This window comes from Cervus elaphus, chromosome 9 (genome assembly GCF_910594005.1).
Source record: "Cervus elaphus chromosome 9, mCerEla1.1, whole genome shotgun sequence".
Lineage (NCBI taxonomy): Eukaryota > Metazoa > Chordata > Mammalia > Artiodactyla > Cervidae > Cervus > Cervus elaphus.
The window spans coordinates 44895432-44921738 of NC_057823.1; the positions used below are offsets into that span (position 1 = coordinate 44895432).

Below are 26307 nucleotides of genomic sequence, written 5' to 3' on the forward strand. Positions count from 1 at the left end.
TCATTGTTTCCCTGCTAAATAGGTGCATGGTCACTGTAAAAAGGGGGTGCATGTTCACTGTAAAAAGGGGGTGCAAAGGCCTTTGGGGGTAAAGGTAGACAGCCGCCCATCTGGGGCACATCCTACCCCATCTTTCTCCAGACCTCATCCAAGCCTGTTTCATTTGTTTTTGTCTTTTTTGACCCACACTGACCCGCTCAGTTGTGTCTGACTTTTTGTGACCCCATAGACTGTAGCATACCAGGCTGTCCTTCACCATCTCCCAGAGCTTGCTCAAGCTCACCTCCATTATGTTGGCGATGTCATCCAACCATCTCATCCTTTGTTGCCCCCTTCTCCTCCTGCTCTCAGTCTTTTCCAGTGAGTCAGCTGTTTGCATCAGGTGGCCAAAGTATTGGAGCTTCAGCTTCAGCATCAGTCCTTCCAATGAATATTCAGGGTTGATTTCCTTTAGGATTGACTGGGTTGATCTTGCTGTCCAAGGGACTCTCAAGAGTCTTCTCCAACATCACAGTTCCTTTACACACCCATTTACCACTGAGCACCACTGAGCAGAATTATTTTACAAAAGCCCCAAGTACTTCAAAAGCCCCTCCCTCTCTGCTCCCCCTCAACTACCCTATGGAGTAAATGTGTTCAGAGCCTGAGGGCTAGTGTCCTAAGACAAGTCTGCCTCCCTCCTGATCTGTGGGGTCCACATGAATGGAGGACCCAAGATAGACCACAGGGAACAGAGGGGAGGGCAGGGGACAGAGTTGGCTCTTTCAGCTGTCCGGACCTGCTCCCCCTGGGGTGCCCCCCCCCCTCACAGCACGGCCAGGCCTCCCCCTTGGGGATCCAGCTGTCTGGCCAGTGTTTCCTTCCTGTCCCCCAGGCCCCGTTCATGTCACATGTCCTTCCAGTAGCTCAGGCCGGAGAGGGGACTAATGATGCCTGTCACCCCACATCCCATCCCGTGGCCATCTGCAGCACCACCTTTCAAGATCCTTCCAGAATCTACCTGGTTCTCAGCCTGGCCCAGCCTCCACCCGGTCCCTGTTCAGCCACTTCTGGACTCCAAGCCCCCTCCCCTTAGCGCCCCTTCATCCGCTCCCCACCTTGCAGGCCAAGTGGCTTTTGCAAACATAAACCGGGGTGACCCTCTCTTCCTCTAAACTCTGCTGTGGCTCCCCAGTGCCCTTCAGACAGTCTGAATTCTCCCTACTCCCTCCACGGACCCCTCACTCACTCTGACCACACAGGCCTGTTCGCCCCGAGAGAGCTATGGGGCAGATTAAGTTCCTTAACCCTCGTCTAAACGTAGGGCCAGGCCCAAAGCCCCGCCAGAGCTCAGAAGACCAGCAATCGCTTCCTCCTCGCACGGGCCCGGCTCGGTCCTATCACCGGCCTTGCGCGCTCGCCGCGCCCGCTACCCGGACGCTCTTCTCCAGACACTCCGCGGCCCGTCGGCAGGACCTTCCGTCCACAGCGGGACCGTGAACTCTCGGAGGCGCCTCCCGGGCCTCCCCGAGCGATTTGTCCCTATTCGGGCCCCTCTGGCCGGGGAGCCGGGGAGGGGAGGCATGGATGGCGGCCAAGCTGGGTCCCCGGCCGGCGCCCGGACCGGCTCGGCACGAGAATCAGACCCGCACCGAGATGGAATGAATGGGTCAGGGCGGCCAGAGCTTCGGGCTGACAGGGCCGGAGGGCGCGCGGTGGCCGGGGCGCGGCGGCGGCCGGCAGGAGGCGCAGGCGGGCGGCGGCGGGAGGAGAGGAGCCGGCGGGAGGGGGCGCGAGCGAAACGCGGCGGCGGCGGCGCGCGCGCCCAGCCCACCCCCCGCGCCCGCCACCGCGCGGACAATAAACAGCCGCGCGCGGGGCGATGCCCGCGCCGGTGCCGCCGCCCCCGCGCCGCGCAGCCCCGGCCGCCTGGCCTTAGCCCGCCGGCCCTCCCCGCGCGCCCCCGCCGCCGGCATCGCGGACCCACTGATCTCGGCGGGGAGATGGAGTGAGTAGCGCGCTCGCGCCTGGGGCGCCCGGGAGGCTGAGGCCCCGATTCTCGCCCCCACAGCGCTGGCAGGGAGGTGGCGAGGGACTCCCGGGACCTCCGCTCAGCCAGGGAGGGACTCGGGCTGGACCGTGCCCGCCCCAGGACCCCCCTTCGACCCGGCCCCGGCGGCCCACGGGCTCACGAGGACTCGGGCGGCGGCGGCTGGGGGCGGCCCGGGACGCGTGAGCGTGTGGGGAGGGGACGCACTGTGCCTCCGCCCTCGTGCCACGGGCGGGCTGCGGCCCTCCTGCTTCTGGGGCGGTGGGGCGACCCCTCCTCACTGCACCGCCGGGCCTGGAGCTCGCTTCCCAGCCCTGGCCTGCGCTCGCTGCGCCCTGTGCCCTGGACGCGCACCGGCCGGTCCTCCCTCGCTTGGCTGCCCTCCCCAAGGGCCTCGAGTGCTGTCCGGAGCCCCTGCTAAGGCGGGGGTCCAGCCGCCCGATTTCCCGGCTGCTAGTGGGCTTTGCTCCAGGATTCCGGGTCTGGCATGTGTGTGAGCCCAGGGGTCCCTGTGCTTTCCAACAGCGGAGCTTGGGTCCCCTCCCTTCCTGGGGAAAGTGTCTCTGAGGTGGGGCCCCTAATGATGTAGCCGAGAGCCTGCTAGCCCGGGCTTCGGGGTAGGAGTAGGTGAGTGGGCTGTGTGCCGGGGCTTGGATGAAGGACTGCGGGGCAGCGGCGGTCCCTGCACTAGCAGGTGCCGTGTGTGTGCCTGGTCATTTGCGGGGCGGGTCCTCTGTTCCTGGCGTCAGGGCATCCCCCACGCCCCTACTCCCACAGGTGGACGCAGGGAGGCTGTGGGGTGTGTTTACATCGGCAGGGACTGGGAAGGCGGTGTCTGGTGTCCTGCAGCCCCCCTGCCCTATGCAGGGGCCAGAGACTGCCCCATTCTGGGCCAGATCCCCACCCTGCCCCGGGGCCCAGACATGGAGGTCCAGCCAGCCCACCCGGCTGGCTCCTGGGCCCTTCCCACTGGGTGTGTTTTCCAAGCCTGCAACTTTCCTCTGGGGGATTCACCCGTGACCCACCACACCCTCAGCTGGGTGGGAGCCACTGCCTCCTGCCCCCACCTCCTGGCAAGGCGACACCCTATGTCCTCTGCTTTTGAAAACCCAGACAAAGGCCCGGCCTGGCCCGGGAGCCCAGCCAGGGGCTCAGGGGAGCAGGGGCCCAGACCTGTTTGCTACGCTCCCCTCACTTGTTTATCTGCGGTGCTCCCAGGGGCCCAAGGGAGCCTCTGGGCCTCCAGACAGTAGGCTCTGGGTAGGGTGTGGCCTTGAGGAGGGGGCTGCCTGAGGGAGGAGGCGTGAAGACGGAGGAAACGCCCACCCAGAGCAGAGGAATGAGATGAGATATTCAGGATGGACCCCATTGTTTCCTTTCCCGCCACCCTGTTCATTCTCCGCGGGTTTACAGAGGCCCAGAGACGGACAGCCGCAGGCCCAGAGACGGACAGCCACTGCCCCAGGGCCACAGCACACAGGGCTCCTGGGTGCTTGCCGCCCTGACCCCAGGCCTTCTTGGTCACAGTCAGATGTGGTGCCGGGGTGTCCCCATTAGGCGGATCCCTGGTTTTTCTGGGTGCAGGTGTGGGACGGGACTTGGCCTTAATTGCCCAAGTAGCCGTGCAAGGAAGCCAGTCCCCAGCGCTGGAGTTGACGATGGGTGGGGAGGGGCTCCATCTGCTCCCCACATGAACACCTGCCCGGCCCTCCGTCCTTCTTCATGGGAGCACAGCCCCCACCAGGGCGCAATTGTTCACCTCCCTCGTTTCCATGGATTCTGCCATCACGGGAGATGGTGATGCTGGAAACTTTCTTTTAAAAAGACATTTAGCATTTGACAGATTTTTATCATTTTAAGGATTAAACAAATTTTCACTAATTTGAGAATTCTTACCAGCCAGTGAGGGCGATGGGTGGTGCTCTAAAGGTGGGACGAGCGTGGGGCTGGGAACTGGGGGACAGGGAGCTGGGTGCATCCTGCCATGGGGAGGGTCTGCTGGTGGCCCCAAGGGAGGGGCTGCTCCTCTGGCCCTTTAGCTGGGAGCAGCTATCTCAGATGTCCACATCCTCTCTGGTGAGCATGAGGATCGGGCCCCGTATGGGGCAGGAAAGCACAGTTGGGTCAGGACTCATCAGGTCTCTTCTCATCCTGAGGCCTGGTTTCAGGGAGATCGGCTCAACTGGGTGCGAACTGCATCCTTAATGCTCCTGCACATGCTGATCTCCCTCTCTAATGAGAAGCAGAACCAGCATCTAGTGATAATAGAACTTAATAATGAGTTTTTATTTTCATGGTATCTTTTTTAAAAGTGTTTTTACTCTGATGGTTTTGGCACTGGCTTCTGGTTTTCTCAGCCTTGGTAACATTTCCTTTGAAAACAAAGGGGTTGGATTTAAACAGTGAGTGGATTCGAAGGGAAGAACATGACGATAATCCTAGAGGTGGTGGCAGGAAGACAGGAAAGTGGCCTAAGAGGTGCAGATGTGACATTTACTTGACAATTATTGAGTGCTTGCTGTGTACTGGGCCCCTTTCTGAATGCTTCGTTCCCGTGGACACACTTGGTCCTGTGAGGTGGGGAAACTGAGGCACAGAGAGGTGACTGGACACGCCCAAGGCCACACAGCCGGAAGACGGTGATGTGGCATTTGCTCTTAGGCCTTCTGGTGCTGAGGAGAGGGGCTGAGGAAGGGCCTTTGCACCTTCTTGTCCAGGGGCTGTGGACTGGTGGTTCTAGGTATCCAGACATCAGTTTTTCAGCCTGGTCGGCCGATTGGGGTGCACAGAGGTGGCCTTTGTTGTGGTCTGGTCTCCCAGGGGCCATCTACCCTTGATCCACTGCCAGGGAACCCTCTGTGGCTGCTGACTTGGAGAGGGTTTCCTCACCCACCATGGGGTCTTGGTCAGGCTGTCCCCTTCTCTGAACCTCACTTTTCTCATATGGTGAATGGAGCATCCTGGGTGGTCCCAGCCCTATGGGGAGGCCCATCTTCAGAGGCTTCAGGTTTTGATGCTGGAAAACGAGTTGACTTTCTTAAAAAAACATCGCATCACCTTTCCCCCAGTCTGAGACCCTACTGCCTCCATCCTTTCTCTACCCAGGAAGCCTGGCATCTGCTTTTTTGGGGGTTGTTTATTGGTTTGTTTTTGGCCACACCATGTGGCTTGCAAGATCATAGTTTCCCTACCAAGGATCAAACCTGGGCCCTAGCAGTGAAAGCACCAAGTTCTAACCACCAAACCACCAGGGAAGTCTCTCATCTGGTCATTTAAAAAACACTTCCTGCCAACCACTATAGCCCTGTGCAGGATCAGAGGGGCCTGGGGGAGCCTGTGGAGGGTCTTCTTTGAGGTGTGGGAAAGTTATCCTGCTCCCTTATATTATGGACCTTTTTTGTAAAAGATACTTAAAAGTTTTCCCAGGCAGGCAGAAGGGTGCAGCAGGTGGAAAGACTGGTCTGTGCAAAGGACCGGAGGTGGGAAAGTGTAGGGAGAAGAGAGCGTTCTTTGGTTTGTGCTCTTGGGGCCAGGTCCTCCTGGGCCTGCAGTGTACATCTGGGAAGCCATGGGGAGCCATGGGTGGTGTCTGAGTAGAAGAGGAGAGAGGTGCTGACCTAGGCATCAGAAAGAGGCTCTGGCGGCTAAGGGGCCAGAGCAGGGAGAAGCAGTTCAGGACTCAGTCTGGACAGGCCATTGGGGGCAGCTGGTGGAGAAATGCCGGAGCTGGGGCAGGAGTGGCAGGACCCCATGTCTGGGTGGGTGTGGACCCGACTTCAGAACTCTGTGATGGTCAGAGCTGCCTACGGAGATGGGGGCTTGGTCAGGGTGAGACAGCCCAGTCCCTGGATGTGCTGGGAGGCTAGGGGGCATCAAGACCATGCTTCAGAGGGTTTCCGTGGAGCACGAGATGGCTGAGTGGAGGTTGTGGTGTTGAAGAGTGGAGATCTGGGCTGTGGTTTCTGTCTCCTGCCTGTGGGTTTCAACTAGGAACTCAGGGCAAGTCAGAACCATCCCTGGGACAGCCTGGATGGGGCCAGATATTGGGAGGAGAAGCCTGACCCAGGCCCTGAGGTGGGAAGACAGGTGAGGACAAGAGTGAGTGTAGGCCTGGGAGCCCAGCCTGGGTGAGTGGGGGCGCAGGTGGGGGGCCAGCAAGGCTTGGCGGGGGCTTCTAGTAACAGCTGTCAGGGAGTGGGCAGGCGATGACCAGGTCAGGTTGTGTTCAGATCCTGCTAATCCTGAAGAGCCTCAGAGCAGGGCTGGCAGGACCTTATGATGTCCCTGGGGTGGCTGCCTCACCCCCCAGTATGGCCCTTGATGAGACCATCAGCATCTCTGCTGTATCTATGTGTATATTTATTCTTACCAGCTTGTTTGAGATCATTCACACACCACAGGATGCACCTGTTTAAAGTGGCTCAGTGGTTTTCAGTACATGCATAGAGTCCATTTAGTGGTTTTCAGTACATGCACAGAGTTGTTCAGCCATCACCTCTAATTCCAGAACATTCCATCAACCCCCCAAAACCCCATTCCCACCAGCACTCCTTCCCCACCCCATCCCCCAAACCCTGACAACCACTAATCCCCTGTCTGTGGATCGGCCTGTTCTGGACGTTTCCCATCAGTGGAATCACACCCTGTGTGTCCTTCCGTGTCTGCTTCTCTCACTGAGCATCGTGTTCTCAGGGTCCGTCCACCTGGTAGTGAGCGTCAGGGCTTCACCACTTTTCAGGGCTGAGTGATGCTCCCGTGTATGGAAGGACCGCCTTGTGTTTATCCATCATCCGTTGTTGGGCATTTAGGTTGTTCTTGTATTAATTTGTAAGTCACTTCTGAGGCAGCTGTGGCTTGTTCTTTGTCCTCTCTTGAATGTGGGGAGCCCAGTTACTATTTTAGATGAATTTAAGATGTGACAGTGAATTTCTTTTAAAAAAAAAAAGAAGTGATCACAGGACAGATGGTCCGGGGGGCACGGCAGGAGTGTGACAAGGGTGGGGAGCCCTTAGGTGGGGGCCTCCTTTGGAAATGGAAGGACCCTACCACACATGCTCACCCAGTGGACATTTATTGAGTGCCTGCTGTATACTGGGGACAAAAGTAAAAGTGAAGTCACTCAGTCATGTCCGACTCTTTGTGACCCCATGGACTGTAGCCTACCAGGCTCCTCCGTCCATGGGATTTTCCAGGCAAGAGTACTGGAGTGGGTTGCAGGGACAAAAAGAGACAGTTACTGTCCTTGTGGAAAAATCAACAAAATAAGTAAATTCATTAGGTTTTCTGGATGATAAGGGCTGGGGGGGTGGGGTTTGGAGGTGCTGGGGTTAATTAGGGTCAGAGGAGGCCAGAGTAAGGACGTGACATCTGAAGACAGGCCCCAGGAGTCATGAGCTCCTTGGAGACCTGGCAGGGGTGCCCCAGGCCTGGACACAGTCCATGCAAAGGCCCTGAGGTAGGATCGCACCTGAAATGTTTTGAGGCGCTGGAAGTGGAGTGAGGGGTGGGGAGGGATACAGGTCTGTGGGGCTGGTCTCTGCAGAGGCATTTGCCTGAAGCCAGAGGAGGCGCGGCCCTGAGGGTGGGCGGGCATTCATGCCCTGCTGCCCTGTTCTGTTGTGAGGGCCCAGGGCAGGGTCCAGCTCCCCTGCCCCCTATCCCAGGTTAATAGGCAACAGTTTTTCTTTCCTGGGTCTGTGGCCTGCTGCAACCTCCGTCTCCACCTTGGTGGTGATGTCTCTCTGCCTGGAAACTTCTGGAAAGCCCATGCCTCAAGGGCTGTCCACCTCACCAGTGACATCAGTGGTCCTAGGGGCTCACCTGTGCTGAGGGCTGAGGGGCTTCGAGAAGAATTCCTTCCTGATGAGGGGAAGAGACCCTGAAAGAGGCAGCTATGTCTTGATTGAGATTGGAGGTGAAGGAGGGAAAGGGGGAAGGTGAGGGGCTAACACAGGGGCTTGTGTGCCTGCTAAGAGGCTGAGGCTCGCTCGGGGTGAGGGAACTGTGGGTGGATCTATAGCGAGGAAGGTGCTGGCCCTTAGGAGGGGCCAGGGCTGGTGCTGGGAACCAGCCTCCCCAACTCCATCCCCCACTCAACATGGGGAGAGGCCACGGGCTCCCCTCACCCCCCACCCCTCGCCCCGCGTGACTCTGCCTCCCCCCACCACCACTCATGGCCAAGGTCGTTGTCAGCTGTTTCCTTTCAGTTAGCACAGGAATGTTCCAGCGCTGGGCTCCACGCCTGTCTGGACAGGGACCCCCTCATTCTGGCTGTAGCTGCTGGGCGTGGGCTCTGGAAGGACAAGTGTGACCCCCACCCCCTACACTCACCTCCCACACTGGACCCTCCTGCCCCCTGGGTGACCTTGGGCCGGTTGCGTAACCTCTCTGGACCTTTGAAAAATAAGCGCCTGCATAGCTGAGGCCTCTGCCGGGCTTGCTGGGTTCGGGTCTCATTAGCTCATCTCCTGGACCACGATTATCTCACGCGCTCGCAGCCGACGCCCTCGCTGAGTCCTGAGCCGCCCACAAGGCCGCTGGAGCCCAGAATCTGCTCCAAGCTCCGTAAAAATAATCGCGCGGGGACCAGACGCCTGCGCGCGCTGACGGTGGGCGTCCTGGCCCAGGGCTTGTCCCTCCTCAGCAGCTGCAAGCTGTGGCCCGTAGCCCAGCGCAGCCAGTGGAGGCTCAGAGACGCAATTGACTTGACCCGGGTCACACAGCCAGAGGGGGGCAGCTGCCCTAAAGCCTCCGCCCAAAATCAGCTTCTCCGCCCAGTGTGTAAATCAAACGTTTTGTGATCCGGCCTCTGCTTTACTCACTGAGCCCGAGTGAGCTTCTCAGGCGTCCCACTGACCACCCCCACCGCATCCAGGCCAGGGAGACCCTGCGCTCCCTGTACCCCGGAGCCTGCCCGCCTGTCTGGGTGCAGATCTCACTTCACCATTTAGATCCTTCATTGATAAAACGGCCATAATTATCCCACGTGCCTCACAGGATCTTCGGGAGATCCGACGCTTAGCTCCCCCCAGACTCATTCTCCTCTCCTAAAGTGGGGCCGAGACCCACCCGCGGAACGTGGTTCCTATTCTGTTCCTGATTTGTTAGGGAGTTCCAGCCTCCTGTTTTGTTTTGTTTTTCGGATTTATGATGCCGAGCCTTATCTTGGCTTGACCTTGGCTGCCTCGCGCCAAGGGCGGGTTCAGACCCTTCCCGGATAGAAGCCCTTCCCTGGGTGGACGCCCCTATCACCAGACCTGGAAGCCTTCCTCCTGCTGCGGGGGTGGGACAGACCCAGTTACTCATTAGGGTCCCACCCGCTGCAGGCAACCCCTCAGCCCCTCAGCCCCGGGCTGGGGGTGGGAGATGCTCGGCGCGGGCCCCACCCCTGAACGCCAGCGGGCCTCTGCGTTGCCATGGGGATGGCGCGGTTGCCAGGGCGACCGCCTCCCGTGGGCCCCGCCATCCATCACCCGCGGCGGCTGAGCCCAGGGGCTGGGTAGGGTGGGGCAGCTCAGGCGACCCCAGGCCTGGGGAGGGGCACCTGAGAGGGGCGCACAGCCTGCGCCCTTGGGGCTGAGACAGGAGATGGGTGGGGAGAGATGGAAATTCTCTCCCTGGGCTGGCGCCTCTCCTTACTGTGCCCGTCTGAACTTCCCCTGCCCTGGCTTGGCCCTGCCGGGACTGGCCGCCCCAGTAAGGACACTGCCCGCCTTGTCTCCAGCATGGCAAGCTGGCCTCACAGCCATCTCTGTGTCCCTGTGTCCAGCCTCAATGGTCACCTTCCCGCCTCCCCAGGGTGGGGACCCAGTATTAGGCAGCTTGGTCCGCTTGCCCTCTGTGGCCCTGTTTGCACTGGGGTCTCAGCGGCTATGCCCCCCTCGTGCAATTCTGCCTCCTGCCTGGGTGGGCCCCTGGAGGCTGAACTAGAGCTGTGTGGAAAAGGGGAGGCCTGTGGTACAGCCTGGGGCTGAGCAGCTGTGGTTAGAATCCCAGCTCTGCCACTTTGTAGCTATGTGACTTTGGACAAGTGACTCACCCTCTCTGGGCCTCAGTTTCCAGCTATGGGAAGAACATAGCAGGCAGAGGGAACATCAAGTGTAAAGGCCCTGAGCTAAGAATTAACTTGGTGGAGAGCAGAGGTCAGGTACCAGGGCAGGGGAGAGGGAGTGGGCTTTCAAGGGGTGATGGGAGCCAGGGGACTTGAGAGCAGGAGAATGATCGGTTTGGATTCTCACTTTGAGAAGCAGCTTCTAGTTGTGGGCTGTCAGGGTTCAGGGAGGTGGCAGGTGATGGTAGAGGCTTGGGCTGGGCTGGAGAGTGTGGGGTTTGCAAGAACCTATGTTGGGGAGCATGGCATGTCACCCTGTCTGTATCACACGAGGTGATGGGGCAGACCCAGAAATCCTGCTGGTCTGGCCCTTCAGGAAGGACATCTGAGCTGGACAGCTGGACCAAACCTTTCTTGAACTCTACCCAGCTGAATGCAGCCTCCCTGAGGAAGGAGAAGGGGAAGCTGCAGGGGTGCGGCTGGTGTGCTGGGCCCCTGGGAGGCACGGGGGGGGGGGGGGGGCAGGTGCTGCCTCACAGGAAGGGAGGGGCTGGGTGGGGTCACCTGGCCAGGGCATGGGAGCCAGATGACTTCACAGGTCTCAGCATGGCCAGGAAACTAGACCCGAGTGAGGCGGATGACCAAGGCACTGCTGCCCTGGGATGCGTGTCCACCGAGCAGCTACAGGGGGTGTGTGTGTACGCACGCACATGGGGGCTTGGCTTGAGGTAGACCTGGCAGACTGTTTCCCTTCTAAACAACGGTTTGGGGGGTGACATAGCAGGAGGGCCCAGAGCTGGGGTGTGCAAATGGGGAAATGAAGGCCAGAGGGGCAGAGAGTGTGGAGGCCTCGGGTGGCTCTGGGCCCTGAGTCAAGGCTGGGGGTGGGCGGGGTCCAAAGCATGGTCTGTAATTTCAGTGCCTGTGAAGATAAAGGGGTCGGGGCAGATGGCGGGGGGAGGGGGAGAGAGTGGAACAGATCGGGGGGTCTGGCTCCCACTGCCAGGCCCTCCCATATGAGATGAGGCCTCCCGTCAGTCAGTCCCTCCCAGAGTGGCCCTGTGGTTTATCAGGCGTTTGAGGCAGATGGTCTGGAAGCCCCCCACTCAGGCTGAGGACCCTCCACCCCCTGGAAGCTCGAGGTTACCCTGAGGAGGAGGAGATGTTCAGGGCATCATTCATCTGACCATTTCACTCTGCACCTACTGTGTGCAGCTTCCAGAGACGGGAGACCTGGAAGGGAGGGGGCAGGTTCTGAAAGCTCCTCCCCCCTCCACCCCAGGTAGGGAGGGGGATGCAGCGGATCAAGGGGAGGGGCAGGGATAACCTATCTTCCAGGTCCTGTGCCCTCTCTGAAGTCCCCAGATCCTCAACAACATGAAGTTCTATCCCTTTAAGAGCATCTGGCAACACGGGCATTTATCTAACTCCTACTGCATACCAGCTTAAGGCTAATACTGCACTGGGTGGGCTCTCAGAAAACATGGATGGGGGACTTCCCTGGCAGCCCAGTAGTTAGGACTCTGTGCTGTCACTGCCAGGGCCGGCTTCAATTCTTGGCTGGGGAACTAAGATCCTGCAAACCTCATGGTGCAGCAAAAATGAAAAAATGAAAGAAACAAGCAAAACATGGGTGAGATGAGGAAAGAGTCTGGGGTTGGATTTAAGCTTTGCTACTTTTTTGCTGTGTGTTCTTGGGAGGCTCACAGCTCTCTCTGAGCTGTTGGGGTCCTGGGAGACTCCGGGGGCAGCCAGTGTGGGAGACACCAGAAATCCCAGAACAGCATTGAGGACTTGGCAGCCAAGGGGTGGGGGTGGAGCTGGAGGGTCCCTCTTCCTCCAAGTGTCCCTCCCAGAGCTGGAGAAGGCTGAGGAAGGGGCTGTCTTGATCAGTCTCTCAGTCTGGAAGAGACCCTCTACTCCAAGCTTCTATTCCCAGGGAACTCCTATGCATCCTTCAGAGCCTAGCTTCAATGCCCTCCCCTTCCCAAGCCCTCCCTAGGTGTCTGAACTGGGCCTCACCTGTCCTGTCCCTTGTCCCTGCCCTGAGGAGTGGCAGGAGGGTTTGTGGGAGAATTAATGCAGGAATAAGCTTGCATGGGGACGAGGGGGGTGTGGAACAATCTCATTTGGCAGAAGGGAACTCGGGCTTACCTGGCAGGAAGACACAGGGTGGGAATTCGAACTGGATCTGCTGAAAGCAATGTTAGGGGTCAACCCCCCGCTTGATCTTTTCTATCCTCCCAGGGTCCTGGCGGCAGAGACCCCATCCCAGCAGGAGCGACTGCAGGCCATTGCAGTGAGTTATTCCAGGTCCCAAGGATGGGGTGGGCATGGGGGGGAGATTGGGGGGGGGACCCAGGGTCTCAGGTGCTCCCCACACCCAGCTTGGGGCTCAGGGACTCAGATCCCAGGTGCAGTGTGGGACACTTCAGTGCTTGCTATCATCTCCCCACAAAATTAAAACGTTGAGTGCCCCTTAGTCTTCAGCATGTGGACTCCGGCTGAGAAGCTTCTCAGAGCCCCTGGGCAGCTCCCCTGCATTGGGGGGGGGGAGGGGGCAAGGCTGACGTGTGGAAGGAACTTGCCCTTGTGGCAAGGCTGGGGGAAGTGGTGGGGAGGCTGGTAATCCTTCCTGGTGAAGAGACAAGCTGGGGGAAGGTGGGGGGACATGCTGGGTGCAGGTGGGGGTGCAGTGGGCCAAGTGGGTGCTGTTCACAGAACAAGCGGGACCCATGTGGGTAAAGTCTGGGTAGCTGTGGGGTCTCCGAGGCCCCAGCCTGCCCTTACCATGTGCGGGGTCTGCAGGAGAAGCGGCGGAGGCAGGCAGAGATCGAGAACAGGCGCAGGCAGCTGGAGGACGACCGGAGGCAGCTGCAGCACCTGAAGGTCGGGGCAGAGCCTCGGATGGGGGTGGGGGGGCTGGGGGTGGGGGGGCGGAAGTGGGGCAGCATCCAGGGACCCCTGCCTCGGCCGGATCTGGGACTTAGGGGCAGGGATCAGGAGGGCTGAGACGATCCCCACCCTGATTCCAGTCCCAACTCAGACCCTCACCTGACCCCGACCCCAGCCCTGACCCCGACTTTGACCTTGGTACCCACTGCCCCAGTCCAAGGCGCTGCGGGAACGCTGGCTGCTGGAGGGGACGCCGTCTTCGGCCTCGGAGGGGGATGAGGACATGAGGAGACAGATGCAGGAGGACGAGCAGAAGGCGCGGCACCTGGAGGAGTCCATCTCCAGGTGGGGGGCCGCGAGCCTCAGGGCTGGGGAGTGACTGGGGGTGGGTGCTGCCCACCTGACCTCTCCTCCCCCCAACCCCACAGCCACGCAGGGGTGAGGGGTGAGTGGTCTGGGCCATGGAGGTCTCTGAAGACAGGTCTCTGAGGACGGAGATGCAGTCTCCCCTGGGGCTTCCTGGCGCCAGCCCAGCTGGTCTTCCCAGCACTCCTGGAGCCTCGGAGGCAGGAGGCAGGAGGCACCGCAGCTGGCCTGCAGGAAGCTGGGGGAGGGGGCAGGCCAGGGAAAGTGACCATCCCCCTGGCCTGGGACAAAAGCACCGAGGAGTTTCCGAGCAGGCGGGCAGCCGGGCGGGAGGCCCAGGCTCAGTTCCCAGGGCAGCAGGGTCAGGCGGAGGGAAGTGACAGCCAAAATTCCAATGTCCACTGGCCAGGGGAGGCCTGAAAGGCATGTGCTGGCTGTGGCACCCTGGCCTGCAGCCCCGTGGGGACCTCAGGATCCTGTCTGGGTGCATTTGGTTTAGAAGAAAGTGGGGGCAGCTTGGCTGGGGTCCCCTCCCCAGGCCTCAGTCCCCCAACCTGGGAGCATGTGCCCAGAGGAGGTGGGGCTGAGACTTGATCTGGAGGGTCACTCAGGACTGAGCAGGCCGAGGGGCACTTGCAGGTGGGAAGGATGGTCAGTGGGAATTACCAGTCCTTGGGGGTTGGATGAGGTGGGCTTTTGCTCAGTCCATCCTGCTGGGTGCAGCCCTGGGTAGGGGGTGGCGAGGGGGGCATCCCTTAAGCCCCACTGTATGGCTGGCTTTCGGGGGGCCTTGGCTTTCTTCCCCTCAGGGCTACACGCTCCTCGGGTGGTTCCATCACCTGCATTTTGCCTGATCAGTGTCGCCACCTGGACACCTCCTCCGGGAAGACCTCCAGGCTGACCCCAGCTGTGTCCAGTCTGCTGAGCTGGGCTCACTTTGTTAGGGGGCTGTAGACTACCCACCTCCCAAGTCTGTACTGAGTCTTCAAGGAAAACATCTCCTATCTCCTGGGTCCTGAGTGCCTGCACCCCAAAGGCATAGGCAGGTGATGCCTGGGGCAGGATTGAATATGCCAGCTTTGTTTTTACTGCATTTATGAGCACCATTATCTCCTAAAACTTGGAAAGTGACATGGTTTTTCCAGTTTCCCTGGAGAGATAAAGCTTCCTGTAAAAATAAATGTACTTGAGTGGAAAAAGATGAGTGTGTTGGAAGTGAACAGAGGAGTAAACAGTGACTTGGGCGGCACAGGGGTCCGGGGACCGGCCGGCCTGGGTTTGGCTCTCGGCTCTGCCGCTTACTTACCTCCATTTCCCTGCCGGGAGCGCGAAGGAGACCACCTCGCAGGGTCGTTAGGAAACACTCGAGTCAAGAAAGCCCTCCTGGACGCGCCTGGCGGTGCCGGGCTCCAGAAGTGTCCGGCAGGGTGGTCACTTCGTGTACACTCCCCAGGCTGGAGCAGGAGATCGAGGAGCTGGAGAACACGGATGCGCTGCCCACCGCCGCCGCCAGGGGGAGCGTGGCTACCCCGAGCCCCGCCCCGCGCCCCGCCCCGGAAGACCAGAGAGCAGAGGCCATGCCCAACGCTCAGCAGGTAAGAGGTTCCCGGGGCGCCACCCTGCTGGCCCAGGTCCAGAAGCACCCACTGCCTCCGGGGCTGTGGCTGGGGGCGCCCCACATCCCAAATGCGTGCACATCCACATCCCAGCCCGGCCACATCCCAGCTGCGTCGCCTGCACGCCTTGCTTGGCCTTCCGGGGCCTTAGTTTCCCTGCCAGACAGGGCCATCACGGGTGTTAAGTGAATCAGTGAAAAATGAGCGCTTCATGGGTAGAGGGTCTTCCCCGAAGACCACCTGCTTGTCATCCTTCCTAGGTTCACCAGCACAATGGGCATCACCTGTCTATCTGCATTTAGCCGTTTCAGGTGAAGCCGCATCCCCATTTGATGAAAAAGACTGCGGCCCAGAGAGGTTGAAAGACTGGCTCAAGGCCACACAGCGGAGTAGTCTTTACTAGGCTCAGCTGTTAATTCTGGGCTGTGATGTGTATGCCAGGCTCAGGTGAAACGAGACCCTAAGTTTGTGGTTACCGCAGCATGTTAACGCAAATTCAGGAGTCTCCCGACAACCCTTGTTGTCTTTAGGACTCAAGGGGCCTGTGGGGCACGCCTCCTCTCCCCTGACCTAGCCTTGTTTCCCCCACCCCAGTGAGCTGCAGCCCAGGGAACATCCCTGCTGTGTGTCCTGCTGCTCCTACGATAGTTTCAGTCTGGAGCCGACACACCCGCCCTCACTGCTTGCCAAGGCTTGGTTGGGGCAGAACCGGAGGATGTAGACCCAGACATTGGCCTTCTTGAGCTGTTTTTAAGTGGGCAGATGTGTATGTATCAATCAGCTGTAAACACAGGAAGGTGTAAGGACCTATCGTGGGGAAGCTTAGGGCACTGTGGAGTCTCCAGTGAGGTGTCTGTTTCATGAGCGGGCTGGGCAGGCTTCCTGGAGGAGATGGGTTTTGAAGACTGGGTAAGAGTTCTCCAGGCCCGGCTTCAAGTTGAGGGTGGCTTTCAGTGAGGTTGATTGAGCACACGCTGAATGCTGGCATGGCCTCTCCCCTCATGATACCTGCCTCCTGGCCCATCTCCTGACCCGGTAAATGACATGGTAACCTGAGGGATAACCCTGGATGGGGACAGGGAGTCACCTTTAGGTCGGGTGGTCATGGGGGCTGAGCAAGCAGCCAGCCAAGCGGAAATCCGGGAAGGGCCTTCCAAGTGGAGGGAGGTGGCTCACGGAAGAGCCAGGAGGCCAGGGAAGCCGGCCAGGGGTGGGAAGAGGCGGAAGAGGCCCCGGGGGTCATCAGGAAGGGTTGGACTTTGTTCTGGGAGCATTGCGAGCCCCAGGAAGCTTCTGAGCAGGCAGGAGCGTTTCTGGCTGTCACAGGCTAGGGCGGGGTGGGGGATGGGTCCAGAAGAAGACGGCCCCCTCCGATGGGGTCGCCGCTGAACCACGCCCCCCTCAGGCTTGGGCCTCGGCCGGTGGGACCTTGGGCGGCGGAAGGGGGCGCCAACACCCCTGACCCCTCCCCTTTCTTTCTTGCAGACCCCGGTGGGCACGCCCAAAGGTACGTCTTAGGGAAGGGGCGGGCAGGGCCCCGGCGCCCTCTGGTGGCCAGACAGGAGATGGCCGACAGGGGAAGGGTGCCTTTAAGGTGGTGGTGGTTAGTCGTGTGCGACTCTTGCGGCCTCATGGACTGTAGCCTGCCAGGCTCCTCTGTCCATGGGATTTTCCAGGCAAGAATACTGGAATGAGTTGCCATTTCCTTCTCCAGGGGCATCTTCCCGATCCAGGAATCGAATCCACGTCTCCTGCATTGGCAGACGGGTTCTTTCCAGGGAAGCCCCTTTAAGGTGTTATTGTTGCTAAAAAGTGATAATAAAATAGCTTAGTGGCTCTCAGTGTCATTGCCCTCAGCGAACCCAGACTCTGAGCTGGGCCCAGGGCCCCTCAACATCATTTCATCGAATTTTCACAAGCTCCCTGGGTGGACTGATGCAGCACCTGCATTACAGATGAGGAAGCAGGGTTCGCAGGGGCATTTCTGCCTGAGGTCTTAGCCCCATTGTGGGTTCATACTGTCCACCTGGAGTGCCTGACCTTGGCCGGCCCAGCCCTGGTTCCATGCCCACTTGCTCTGGGCTCCAGGGCAGGTGGGGGCCTCAGTTTTCCCATCTGTGAAATGGGGTCAGTGAGGATGAGAAATCAAGATCCTGGCCGTCCCGGAGTTTGTGTACCACTTAAAAGGACAAAGAGGAGTTCCCCTGGTGGTCCAGTGGTTAGAACTTGGTGCTTCTGCTGCTGGAGCCCGGGTTCCGTCCCTGGTCAGGGAACTAAGATCCTGCAAACTATGTGGCACGGCCATAAAAAAATAAAAGGACAAGGGTCCTCCACACACAGAGATGTGGAAGACTGACATCCAGGAAACAAAGAAAAAAGCCCAGAGTTTGAATTCTAGGAGAGATTTTAGCCCCCACCTACAAATTTATTACAGGTATGTGATGTACACATTTACAAATACTTCACGTGTACACATGACACTTCAATATGTACCGTTAGCTATAATGGTTTATTAGCTATGTTAAAATTTCCTTAACACAAAGTTATATTTTAAAATATATATTCAGCATGTCTATTTCTGTGTGTAGAGCCTGGAAGGAGCGCCACCAGCCAGGACTGGAGGTATGGTCAGAAGTGTCTCTGGCCTGAAAAAAAAAAAAAAAGTGTCTCTGGCCTGATTTTTCAGGAGTTAATTATTCATGAGGAGAGTCTGTCTCTTCATCTTACTGTGGAATTAAAAATTAATAATTAAAAAAAAAATCCATGCAGGCCACTCAGGGATTTTGTGAAAATCATTTGGACCAAGAGATGGGTCATAGACTATGGGACTGCAGTGTGTTTTGTTTTTGCGGGGAGTGATTCCATGTGTGTCTGGGTGTTCAGGGCATGCACACGTATATGGAGGGATCCAGATGCATGCATGGGTTAGGGAGAGGGTCCAGGTGTCTGGGTGAGTGTATGGGAGGGTGGTCTAAGTGTCTGGGCGGTGTCCAGGTGCCTGGAAGGTGTCCATGTGTCTGGGTGAAGTCCCACGTCTTGGGGGGGGGCCTATGTGATCTCCCCTCTGAATCCATCTCTCTTCACTCTTTGCTCCCCCCCACCATCGTGAGCAGAGAAGCAAATCTCCAACACCCCTCTGAGGACAGTCGACGGCTCCACCATGATGAAGGCAGGTGGGTTGGCCCCAGGTTGGGGTCCATGTCCAGCTGCTGTCCTGGGCTGAGTGTTGGCCCTGGGGTGGCTGGGTTGGGGGGCCAGGCCCGGTGCAGATGCAACCGTCAGCATCACCGGGTGTGGTCTGTGGTTTTAGTGGGGAGCGGCTGGACCAAGGCCGCAGCTCTGAGCCTGGGTGGGGCCGGGTGCCCCCTCCGCTTTGGCACGCCCGTCACAAGCCAGCCCAGCTTCCCCGAGAAGACGGGCCCCCTAGCATGGCGGCTCTAACCTGATGCCCCTCCCGGCTTCTGTCTCTCTAACATTGCCACTTGCTCTGGGTCCTGGCGGGGGTGGGCACAGGCTCACACACTCGCTGCAAACTTTCCCTCCTTCACTGTCTTTGGGGGGAGGTAGTGAGCACCCCATTCCTGGAGGTAACCAAGCAGGGCAGAATTGGGATTAGTGCTCAGTGCTCAATAAGGTTGGGTTCAAATCCCTGCTTGATCACTTGACGGTTGGAACCTGGTGGTGGTGAGGATTGTAGTGACCTTGTGCCCAGAGTCTGGCACAAATCTAATCCTGAGAGTGACTGAAGTCATGACAAATAGCAGAACCTTGTGGCTGCTGATATTACAGTAAGTTTGGAGGCCCAAAACCAGAGATGGGAGTGAAGACCAGGATGTAATGACACTCAGGGGAAGGAGAGGGTGGCAGGGGAAGCCTGGAGAAGGAGGGGGCACCCTCAGGGCCTCAGTGTCAGAGAAGTGGGCAGAAAGCTACAAAGCTACATGCCCTCAGCTGGTGACCTTGAGCAATGCACAACCTGCCCAACTGTATGTCTGATGGTGGGGTGTTAGGCTGCATGGGGATGTGGTGATACCTAGCATTCTTCATTCATTCATTCAGTCTCCAAGTGCTAGCTGAGCACCCGCCATGAGCCTGGCAAGAGGGTCGCAGCCCAGACAGCAGATGTTCTGATGCGGGTCAAGGCAGGACATAGGGAGCTGGAGAGTGGCACAGTTTGAATCACAGGGCTCGGGGAGGTCTATCTTAGGAGGTGACGTCTGAGCAAGGATAAAGGAAGTGAGGTAGCAAGGCATGGAGATGGAGGGGCACTGCCAGCGCAAAGGTCAGGTCTGGACCACGTCTGGACTGTGGGCACCGGTAGGTGGCAGGGGCCGTGTGCTGGTTGGAGTGGAATGAGCGAGGGGGAGGGGCAGAAGGTGAGGGTGAGGAAGGGACGGGGCGGCCCATGCTGGGTGTGAGGGTGCAGAGAGCTGGAGGTGGATAGAGCAGGGGTGTGCCTGCTCGCAACTCACAGGCACCCTCTGGCGGCTCTAGGGAGAACAGGTTGTGGGCAGAGCTGATTGCGGGGGGGTCCCCGGAGGGTTGATGATGGGGGTATAGGGGGTGGGGGGAAGGTGAGAGGAAACGGTGGAGGATGGGGGTATTGTGGGGGTGGGGATGATGAGTGGGATGGTGAGAGATGAAGGAAAGGGATGAAGGGGGACATGGTGGGGCATGGTAGGGGATGCTGTGGGGGACTCAGGAGATGAGGGTCGGGCTGCGGGGTGGTGTGAGGATGGGGTGAAGGGGGTTGAGGGATAGTGCGGGTGGATGCAACTCCCCCCAACCAGGGGCTGTAGAGGACGAGCAGTGGGTGGGTTCTGGGAGTCTTGAAGGCAGCACCCTGGAATTTGCAGATGGACAGATTGGGGCGTGGGGGAAATAGTAGAGTCGATTAGAGAGGAGGGAGAACAAAGGTGTCCATGTGAGAAATGAGAAGACCCAGGACGGGCAGGTCGGGGCGTGGTCTTGGGCGTGGTGATGTGGGGCCCTCCCTGGAGGGAGGAGGGCTGGGGGCCTGGGGGCCTCACTGCCAGGAGGCGTCTCCTCTCCGTGTGGTGTTTGTGACAACCTGTCTGCAGAACAGGGGCAGATGCTGGCCGTTGAATGTAATCTTCAGGGGTCGTAGCTCCATACACTTCCGGGGGACCATCCCCTCTCGACAGTGAAGGGATGAGTCAGTAGTGGCCTTACAAGAGCAGTGCAGAGGAGGAGCGTCCAGGACGCTGTGGGGCACAGGCTTGCTCACTTGGGTTTGAATCCCTTCTAGACTGGGCCAGGCACGCCCCCACCTGCTTGGAACTGATCCAGGCTTTGCAGTCAAGGCCGGGCCGTCGGAGTGGCCCAGGAATTCAGACCCCACGCCCGTGGGCGCTGGGGAGCCAGGGAGGGATACTGAGCTGGGAGGAGGGCCGCGTCGAGGGCACACCAGGGCACCTGCTGCTTGGCTCTGCGCTGCCGCCTCCCCTCCCTGGCTTGGCTGCAGCCCGGCGTGGGGCACATGGGCAGGTGGGTGGCGGCTTGACCCGTGCCTCTCGTGCCAGCCATGTACTCGGTGGAGATCACGGTGGAGAAGGACAAGGTGACGGGGGAGACCCGGGTGCTGTCCAGCACCACCGTGCTCCCCCGGGAGCTCCTCCCTCAGGGCATCAAGGTCTACGAGGACGAGACCAAAGGTACGCGCCCCTCCCCCGCCCCGCCAGCGCTGCCCCGCGGCCAGCCCTCCCTCCATCCCGGAACCGTCTGGAGGCGTGGCCAGCGCCGGGATGGGCTGGGGAGCCGACCTCTGAGGTCTGCTCCATCCTGGGTGCTCGCGCCAGTGAGCTGAGCTCTCCAACCCCCACCTCACAGATGTTCAGTCGCTCAGTTGTGTCGGACTCTGCGAACCCATGAACTGCAGCATGCCCGGCTTCCCTGTCCTTCACCATCTCCTGGAGTTTGCTCAAATTCTGCTCAAATATCCTCACAGATAATTCATTTAAATAATTACTGTTGTGATAAAGGCTACAGACGCCCCCCCCATAGAGATTCAGAGGGGGCCAGAGGAAGGTCCAGCAGGGTGGGGAGGGACAGAGAAGGTAAGCACAGAGGGTATTCTGGTGCGCACATAGCCCGTGCAAAGGCCCTGGGGTGGGATTTGGTTCACAGCCTGGGGGTTGTGGGGGAGCCCGTGGAGCTAATGCAGCGTGAGGGGGTGGGGGATGGGGAGCTTTGGCAGGGGCGGCTGGGGAGGGGGTTGTTGGAGAGGCTGTGGAGCTGAGACCTGGTTTAGTTTTTAGGGTGCTCTCTGGCAGCTGGGAAGGGAGCAGCTGGAAATGGGAGGGGAGGGCAGCCTTGGGCGAAAGCTCCAAAGTCCCTTCCCCCCACCCCCATATAATTCACAGAATGTAAAATTCACTTTCTTTTTAAAAAATCTAAGGAAAACTTTCCTTTAAACTGTGAGATCCATCAGTATTTAGACAACCATCTTATAATGGTCTTGGCATTTAAACTTTTGTTCATTTTTGGCATGTCCTGCCTGGGGAGAGGATGTTTGGGGCAACATTTGCTGTGATACCAGAAAAAGAAGAAAACATACTTTCCTAAAGACAGTATTTTAAGAAACCTTTAAGGGACTTCCCTGGTGGCTCAGTGGTTAGGACTCTGTGCTTTTACTGCGGAGGGCCTGCATTCAATCCCTGCTTGGGGAACTAAGATCCCCACATACTGAGGGTGGGGTGAGGCATGTCGGATATCCCCAGGTACCCAGGTGCTCCCCACAAGCCATGGGCAGCAAAAGAAAAAAAATTAACAGTACATTTGGAGTCAAGGTAAGCATTTGCTTTCTTCAGGATCTGAGGTCCCCAGAGCTGATCCCTTGAGTTAGGCATAAAATTAGCACAGCTCAGCCCCAGGGTCCATTAGCGTGTCTGGTAAGTGCTGCCCTCAGGAGAAGATGGAATTTGGAGACAGAGATTCAGGACACACATAAATTCCATGCACAGCCCAGTGAGAACTCTCCATGTTGTATGCCCTCAGTACCTGATTCTAGAACATTCTGTTCCTCAAATGGAAACCCCATCCATCCCCACCCAACCATGGCAACCACGAACCCACTTTCTCAGTGGATTGGCCTGTTCTGGACGTTTCCCATCAATGGAATGATATATGGTGTGATCTTCTGTGTCTGGCTTCTCTCACTGAGCATCATGTTTTCAAGGTTCATCCATGTTTATATTTTATGGCTGAGTAATAGTTCAGAGTATGGATGGACCATGTTTTGTTTATCTAGTCATCAGTTCATGGATGTTTGGGATGTTTCCACCCTTTGGTTTTATGCTATACAAGGTTTTGTGTGGGTGTATGTTTTCATTTCTCTTGGGTAATACCTAGGTGTGGAATTGCTAGATCATGTGGGAATTCTGTTTAACTATTTGAAGTACTGCTGAGGTGTTTTCCACAGTGGCATTACCATTTTATTTTTCTACCAGCAGTGCATTAGGGTTACAGTTTCTCCACATCCTCAACAACCCTTATTATCGACCATTTTAAATTATAATTGCCATCCTAAGTGGGTGTGAAGTGGTATCTCATTGTAGTTTTGATTCCCAAAGCCTCCTATTCTTAGAGGTTCAGGCTTCTGGGACATCCAGGATGTTATTAAAGGAGTCCTGTCACAACCCAGCTCTGCTGTACTTGGGAATCTTTGACCCAAGTGGAATCCTGGCTCCAGTTCTCACCAGCTGTGTGGTTCTAGGCATGTCCCAGCTGCTCTATTTCCTGGACACAGGATGGCCACACAAGGCCAAGGGGCACAGATGTCTGTGCTCATGGAAGGTCCTTACCTTGGCCACAGGCCCCAGCCTGGCCTGGCCCCTGGGGACTCAAGACCCGCCAGACTGGACTCTGGTTGCTTAGCAATGGAAAGGTGATCCATTTCCATGGCAGCCAAGGGCTCAGGTTCCTACCTTGGAGCAGTGGCCAGTGGGAAATACCTAGCTTGGTTCTGCATGGCCTGGATACACCCCACCCTCTGGGCCTCCAGCCCAGAGTCACTGCAAGGCCTTGAATCATGGATGCCCCTCCCCAGGAGTTTGGAAACCGAGAGTGGAAAGCACTTTCCTTCTGGCCAGAAGCCAGATACTGGCTGGAAGCCAGATGCTGGCCAACCCTGACCCTTGGCCACAGAGGAGGCGAGTTCCTAGGGCACTCAGTGTGTCCCTCCCTCCACCCTAAGCAGCTGGGTAGCTGTGTTTCTAGAAGGGCTGTGATCCAGGGCTGGTGTCAGACCACAGCGGGGACTCCTCCCAGGTGCTGACATCCGGTCTTAGAGACTGTAACACAATTAGAAACTGACCCATCAGAAAGACAAGAATTATTAAAGCTGGAAAGATTTGGAAAATATGCTTAACAAGCTTGATTGTGCATATAAAACGATGCCCAATGAAAGATGCACATTCTTGTCAAACACAGGTGGAGCATTTTAGAAAGTGACTATGTCTTGTCGCAATGTTATATCTTACATGCTGTGTTCCTGGACCACAGTTCCCCTCTTTCCCAGGTTTGAAAACACTCTTCTAAATAAATCTTGGCTTAAAGAGACAGTGAATCAAAATGGAAATGACAAGACATTTACACTTGAAACAGAATGACCTAATGTAATCCATGAGCTGCAGCCAAAACACAACTCAGAGGAAAATGTATAGCCTTCAAGGGCATTGATGAGAAAACAAGAAAGATGGGTGAATGGACTAAATTTTTGTTTAAGATCATCCACATGAAATCAGACTTCCTGCAAATCCTCATGAAGGGAAATACACCTAGAATGGGAGAAAGAGCAGGGTCAGCCCCAGCCAGCTGTGTGACCTTGGACCAGTTACTTGTTACTTACCTTCTTTGAACTCCATTTTCACCATCTTTGCAATGGAAAAAATAATAGACCTACTTTGAAAAGTGATGGCCTGGGAGCAAGTTGGCTGGGAAATATGGAAATGCTTCAAACTGCAGGGCAATAAAATCCAAATTCATTTATTCTTTCTTGTTTTCTAACACATGCTCTTGTGTCTACACATTTTCCTCTGTGTGCCAACTTGGCCGTGCACACTGATCCCAATTGGGACTTTACTTGTCAGTCAGTTCTAAAGGTGTAATTTAGTTTATGATTCCCCTTTAGCCTAGAGGTGGCTCTCAACCTTGCCAGGCCCTCCCTCCGGGCTGGGAACCAGCTCACACTCTCTCTCTCCCCCCATGCCAGTGGTCCACGCCATGGACGGCACGGCAGAGAATGGGATTCACCCGCTGAGTTCCTCAGAGGTGGACGAACTCATCCACAAGGCGGACGAGGTCACGCTGAGCGAGGCGGGGTCAGTGGTTGGGGCAGTAGAAACCCGGGGGCCATCAGAAGAGGCTGTCCGGACCACACCCTCCAGGCGGGAGATCACTGGTGTTCAGGCCCAGCCTGGGGAGGCCACCTCGGGCCCGCCCGGCATCCAGCCCGGCCAGGAGCCCCCAGTCACCATGATCTTCATGGGCTACCAGAACGTGGAGGATGAGGCCGAGACCCAGAAGGTGCTGGGTTTGCAGGACACCATCACAGCAGAGCTGGTGGTCATCGAGGATGCAGCTGAGCCCAAGGAGCCTGCCCCGCCCAACGGCAGTGCGGCTGAGCCCCCTGCCACTGAGGGCTCCAGGGAAGAGAACCAGGTGGGGCCTGAGGCCCCCGCCGCCGAGCCCCAGGACCTCGACATGAAGAAGCAGCGCTGTAAATGCTGCTCCATCATGTGACCCTCCCGGCACCCCCAGACCCTGGCCCTGCCCTCTGTACCAGACACCCACAGCCCGGCCCTCCCGGCGCCTGCCCACCCTCCACCCGCAGTCACGGGCCCTGGACCTGCCGTGTCGTCACGTGTTCCTTCTGAGTTTTCTTTCACTGGAAAGAGAGGGACAGGGGTCCCCCATCCCATCACCACCCCCCACACACCCTAAACCACTGAGCCGTGCACCCACGCCTGGTAGGAGAGACACGGACACACCCGCTTCTCCTGAAACGAGGGCCCCCCATGTCGCGGCAGCTCCTGGCCGGTGTGACCCAGGGCCTCAACGCGGCCCCACACCAGCCCACCTCCCTCTGGGCCTCCTGCCTGTGCCTTCCTGCCCGCTCCAATGAGGTCCCTGAGGGGACAACCCCCCAGGAGAGGGACCCTGGGAGCCAGGGGTCCTGGGAGCCTGCCCTGTCCCCGCTCAGCCTCTGTGTCAGGGTTCCCAGGCCAAGGCACCTGGTCAGGATCTCGGGCAACTGAGGTGAGGCTGTGCCTCTCCAGGGAGACCCGGCTCGAGGTCTTGGAATGAACATGAGCCCCTCTGGACATGCCCAGCCAATGCGCCCCTCCCCTCAGTGCTCTCTTTGAGCACAGCCAGTGGGCGATGGAACATGGGAAGGGGGCACCTTGGGGCCACGCCCCCGCACTCAGGCAGGGTGTGACCCCTGTGCTGTCTTCTGGCCGGGCTGGGCCAGGGGTCTTTGAGATGCATCCCACACAAGGCAGGGCCATGCAAGCCCCATCCTGAGCTCCCACTCCCACTGGGCTCCCCATCCTCCTGGTGCTAATTTGGGGACCCTAGGGGACTGCCCCTGGCCCCTTCTCCAGCCTGCTTGGACCAGGGTCCCGGGTCTCCCCTACCATGCCACAGAGATTGGGCCCACCGCCAGCTCTGCTGGGCTTGGCGCATTCTGGGCAGTGGAGGAGGGCACCCCGCTCACCTGGGACAGGGAGCTTCCCCTGGATTGCAGCTGGAGACCTCCATTTGCTGCCCAGCCTGATGTGCACCTGCCTCCCCCTCACTGGAAGGGGTGAGAGGCGGGGGGCTCCCCTCCTGGGGGTAGCTGACACCAAGACGTACAGACACATCTCCTTGGTTGCAGCCACACTCGTCCCCAGAGGCACATTCGTGCACATGCTCACAGGCCCTCTCGTGTATGGGCTGCGGATGACCAGGCCCCATCTTGGCCCCTCCCCTAGGGGCCTGCAGCCTGGTGCCCAGGGCCCAGGCCCCTCCCCACCTCAGCAGGGTGGGTGCAGGGCCCGCTCTGGACGGCAGCCTGGGTCCCCATCTCAGCTCTGTCCCTGGGTGGCTGGGATGAGAGGTCCTCTCTGAGGTGACCTGAGCAGTGGCCGTGGGACCCCCCCTTCCTCCTCGAGTTCACCTGAGTCCTCGAGCCGTGAGCCTCCGCTAAAGTGCCCTTGCTGCCCCCCATGCTTTCAATGTGTGACAAGGCCCCATGTTCTTGACTTTCCCAGAGAAGCAAATAAACAGTGTGAACAGCCCTGGGGCTGGAATTCTTGAGTTTCACCTGGGCGGGGAGGGTGCGGCCA

At 58.3% G+C, this 26307-nt stretch overlaps 1 protein-coding gene across 2 annotated transcripts; it reads left to right on the forward strand.

The window, feature by feature from the left end:
- Positions 1 to 1291: 1291 nt before the first annotated feature.
- PALM (paralemmin) lies at positions 1292 to 26259 on the forward strand. 2 transcript variants are annotated; one of them, XM_043912594.1, is made up of 9 exons: positions 1292 to 1987; positions 12327 to 12378; positions 12888 to 12968; positions 13189 to 13319; positions 14794 to 14935; positions 16442 to 16463; positions 18070 to 18129; positions 20500 to 20631; positions 24189 to 26259. In XM_043912594.1, the coding sequence occupies exons 1-9, from the start codon at positions 1563 to 1565 to the stop codon at positions 24716 to 24718; spliced, it is 1575 nt and encodes a 524-aa protein (XP_043768529.1). In that variant the 5' UTR covers positions 1292 to 1562; the 3' UTR covers positions 24719 to 26259. The 2 variants fall into 2 exon arrangements, with proteins under 2 accessions (XP_043768529.1, XP_043768528.1); XM_043912593.1 differs by lacking the exon at positions 20500 to 20631 and having other exon boundaries at positions 1548 to 1987.
- Positions 26260 to 26307: the final 48 nt, after the last annotated feature.

Excerpts from the sequence above, each read along its gene's own strand:
- PALM (XM_043912594.1), top strand. The coding sequence starts at position 1,563 with ATGGATGGCGGCCAAGCTGGGTCCCCGGCCGGCGCCCGGACCGGCTCG. Across the intron at positions 13,320-14,793 it reads CTGGAGGAGTCCATCTCCAG|GCTGGAGCAGGAGATCGAGG; the intron begins GTGGGGGGCCGC and ends TACACTCCCCAG. Across the intron at positions 14,936-16,441 it reads CCATGCCCAACGCTCAGCAG|ACCCCGGTGGGCACGCCCAA; the intron begins GTAAGAGGTTCC and ends TCTTTCTTGCAG.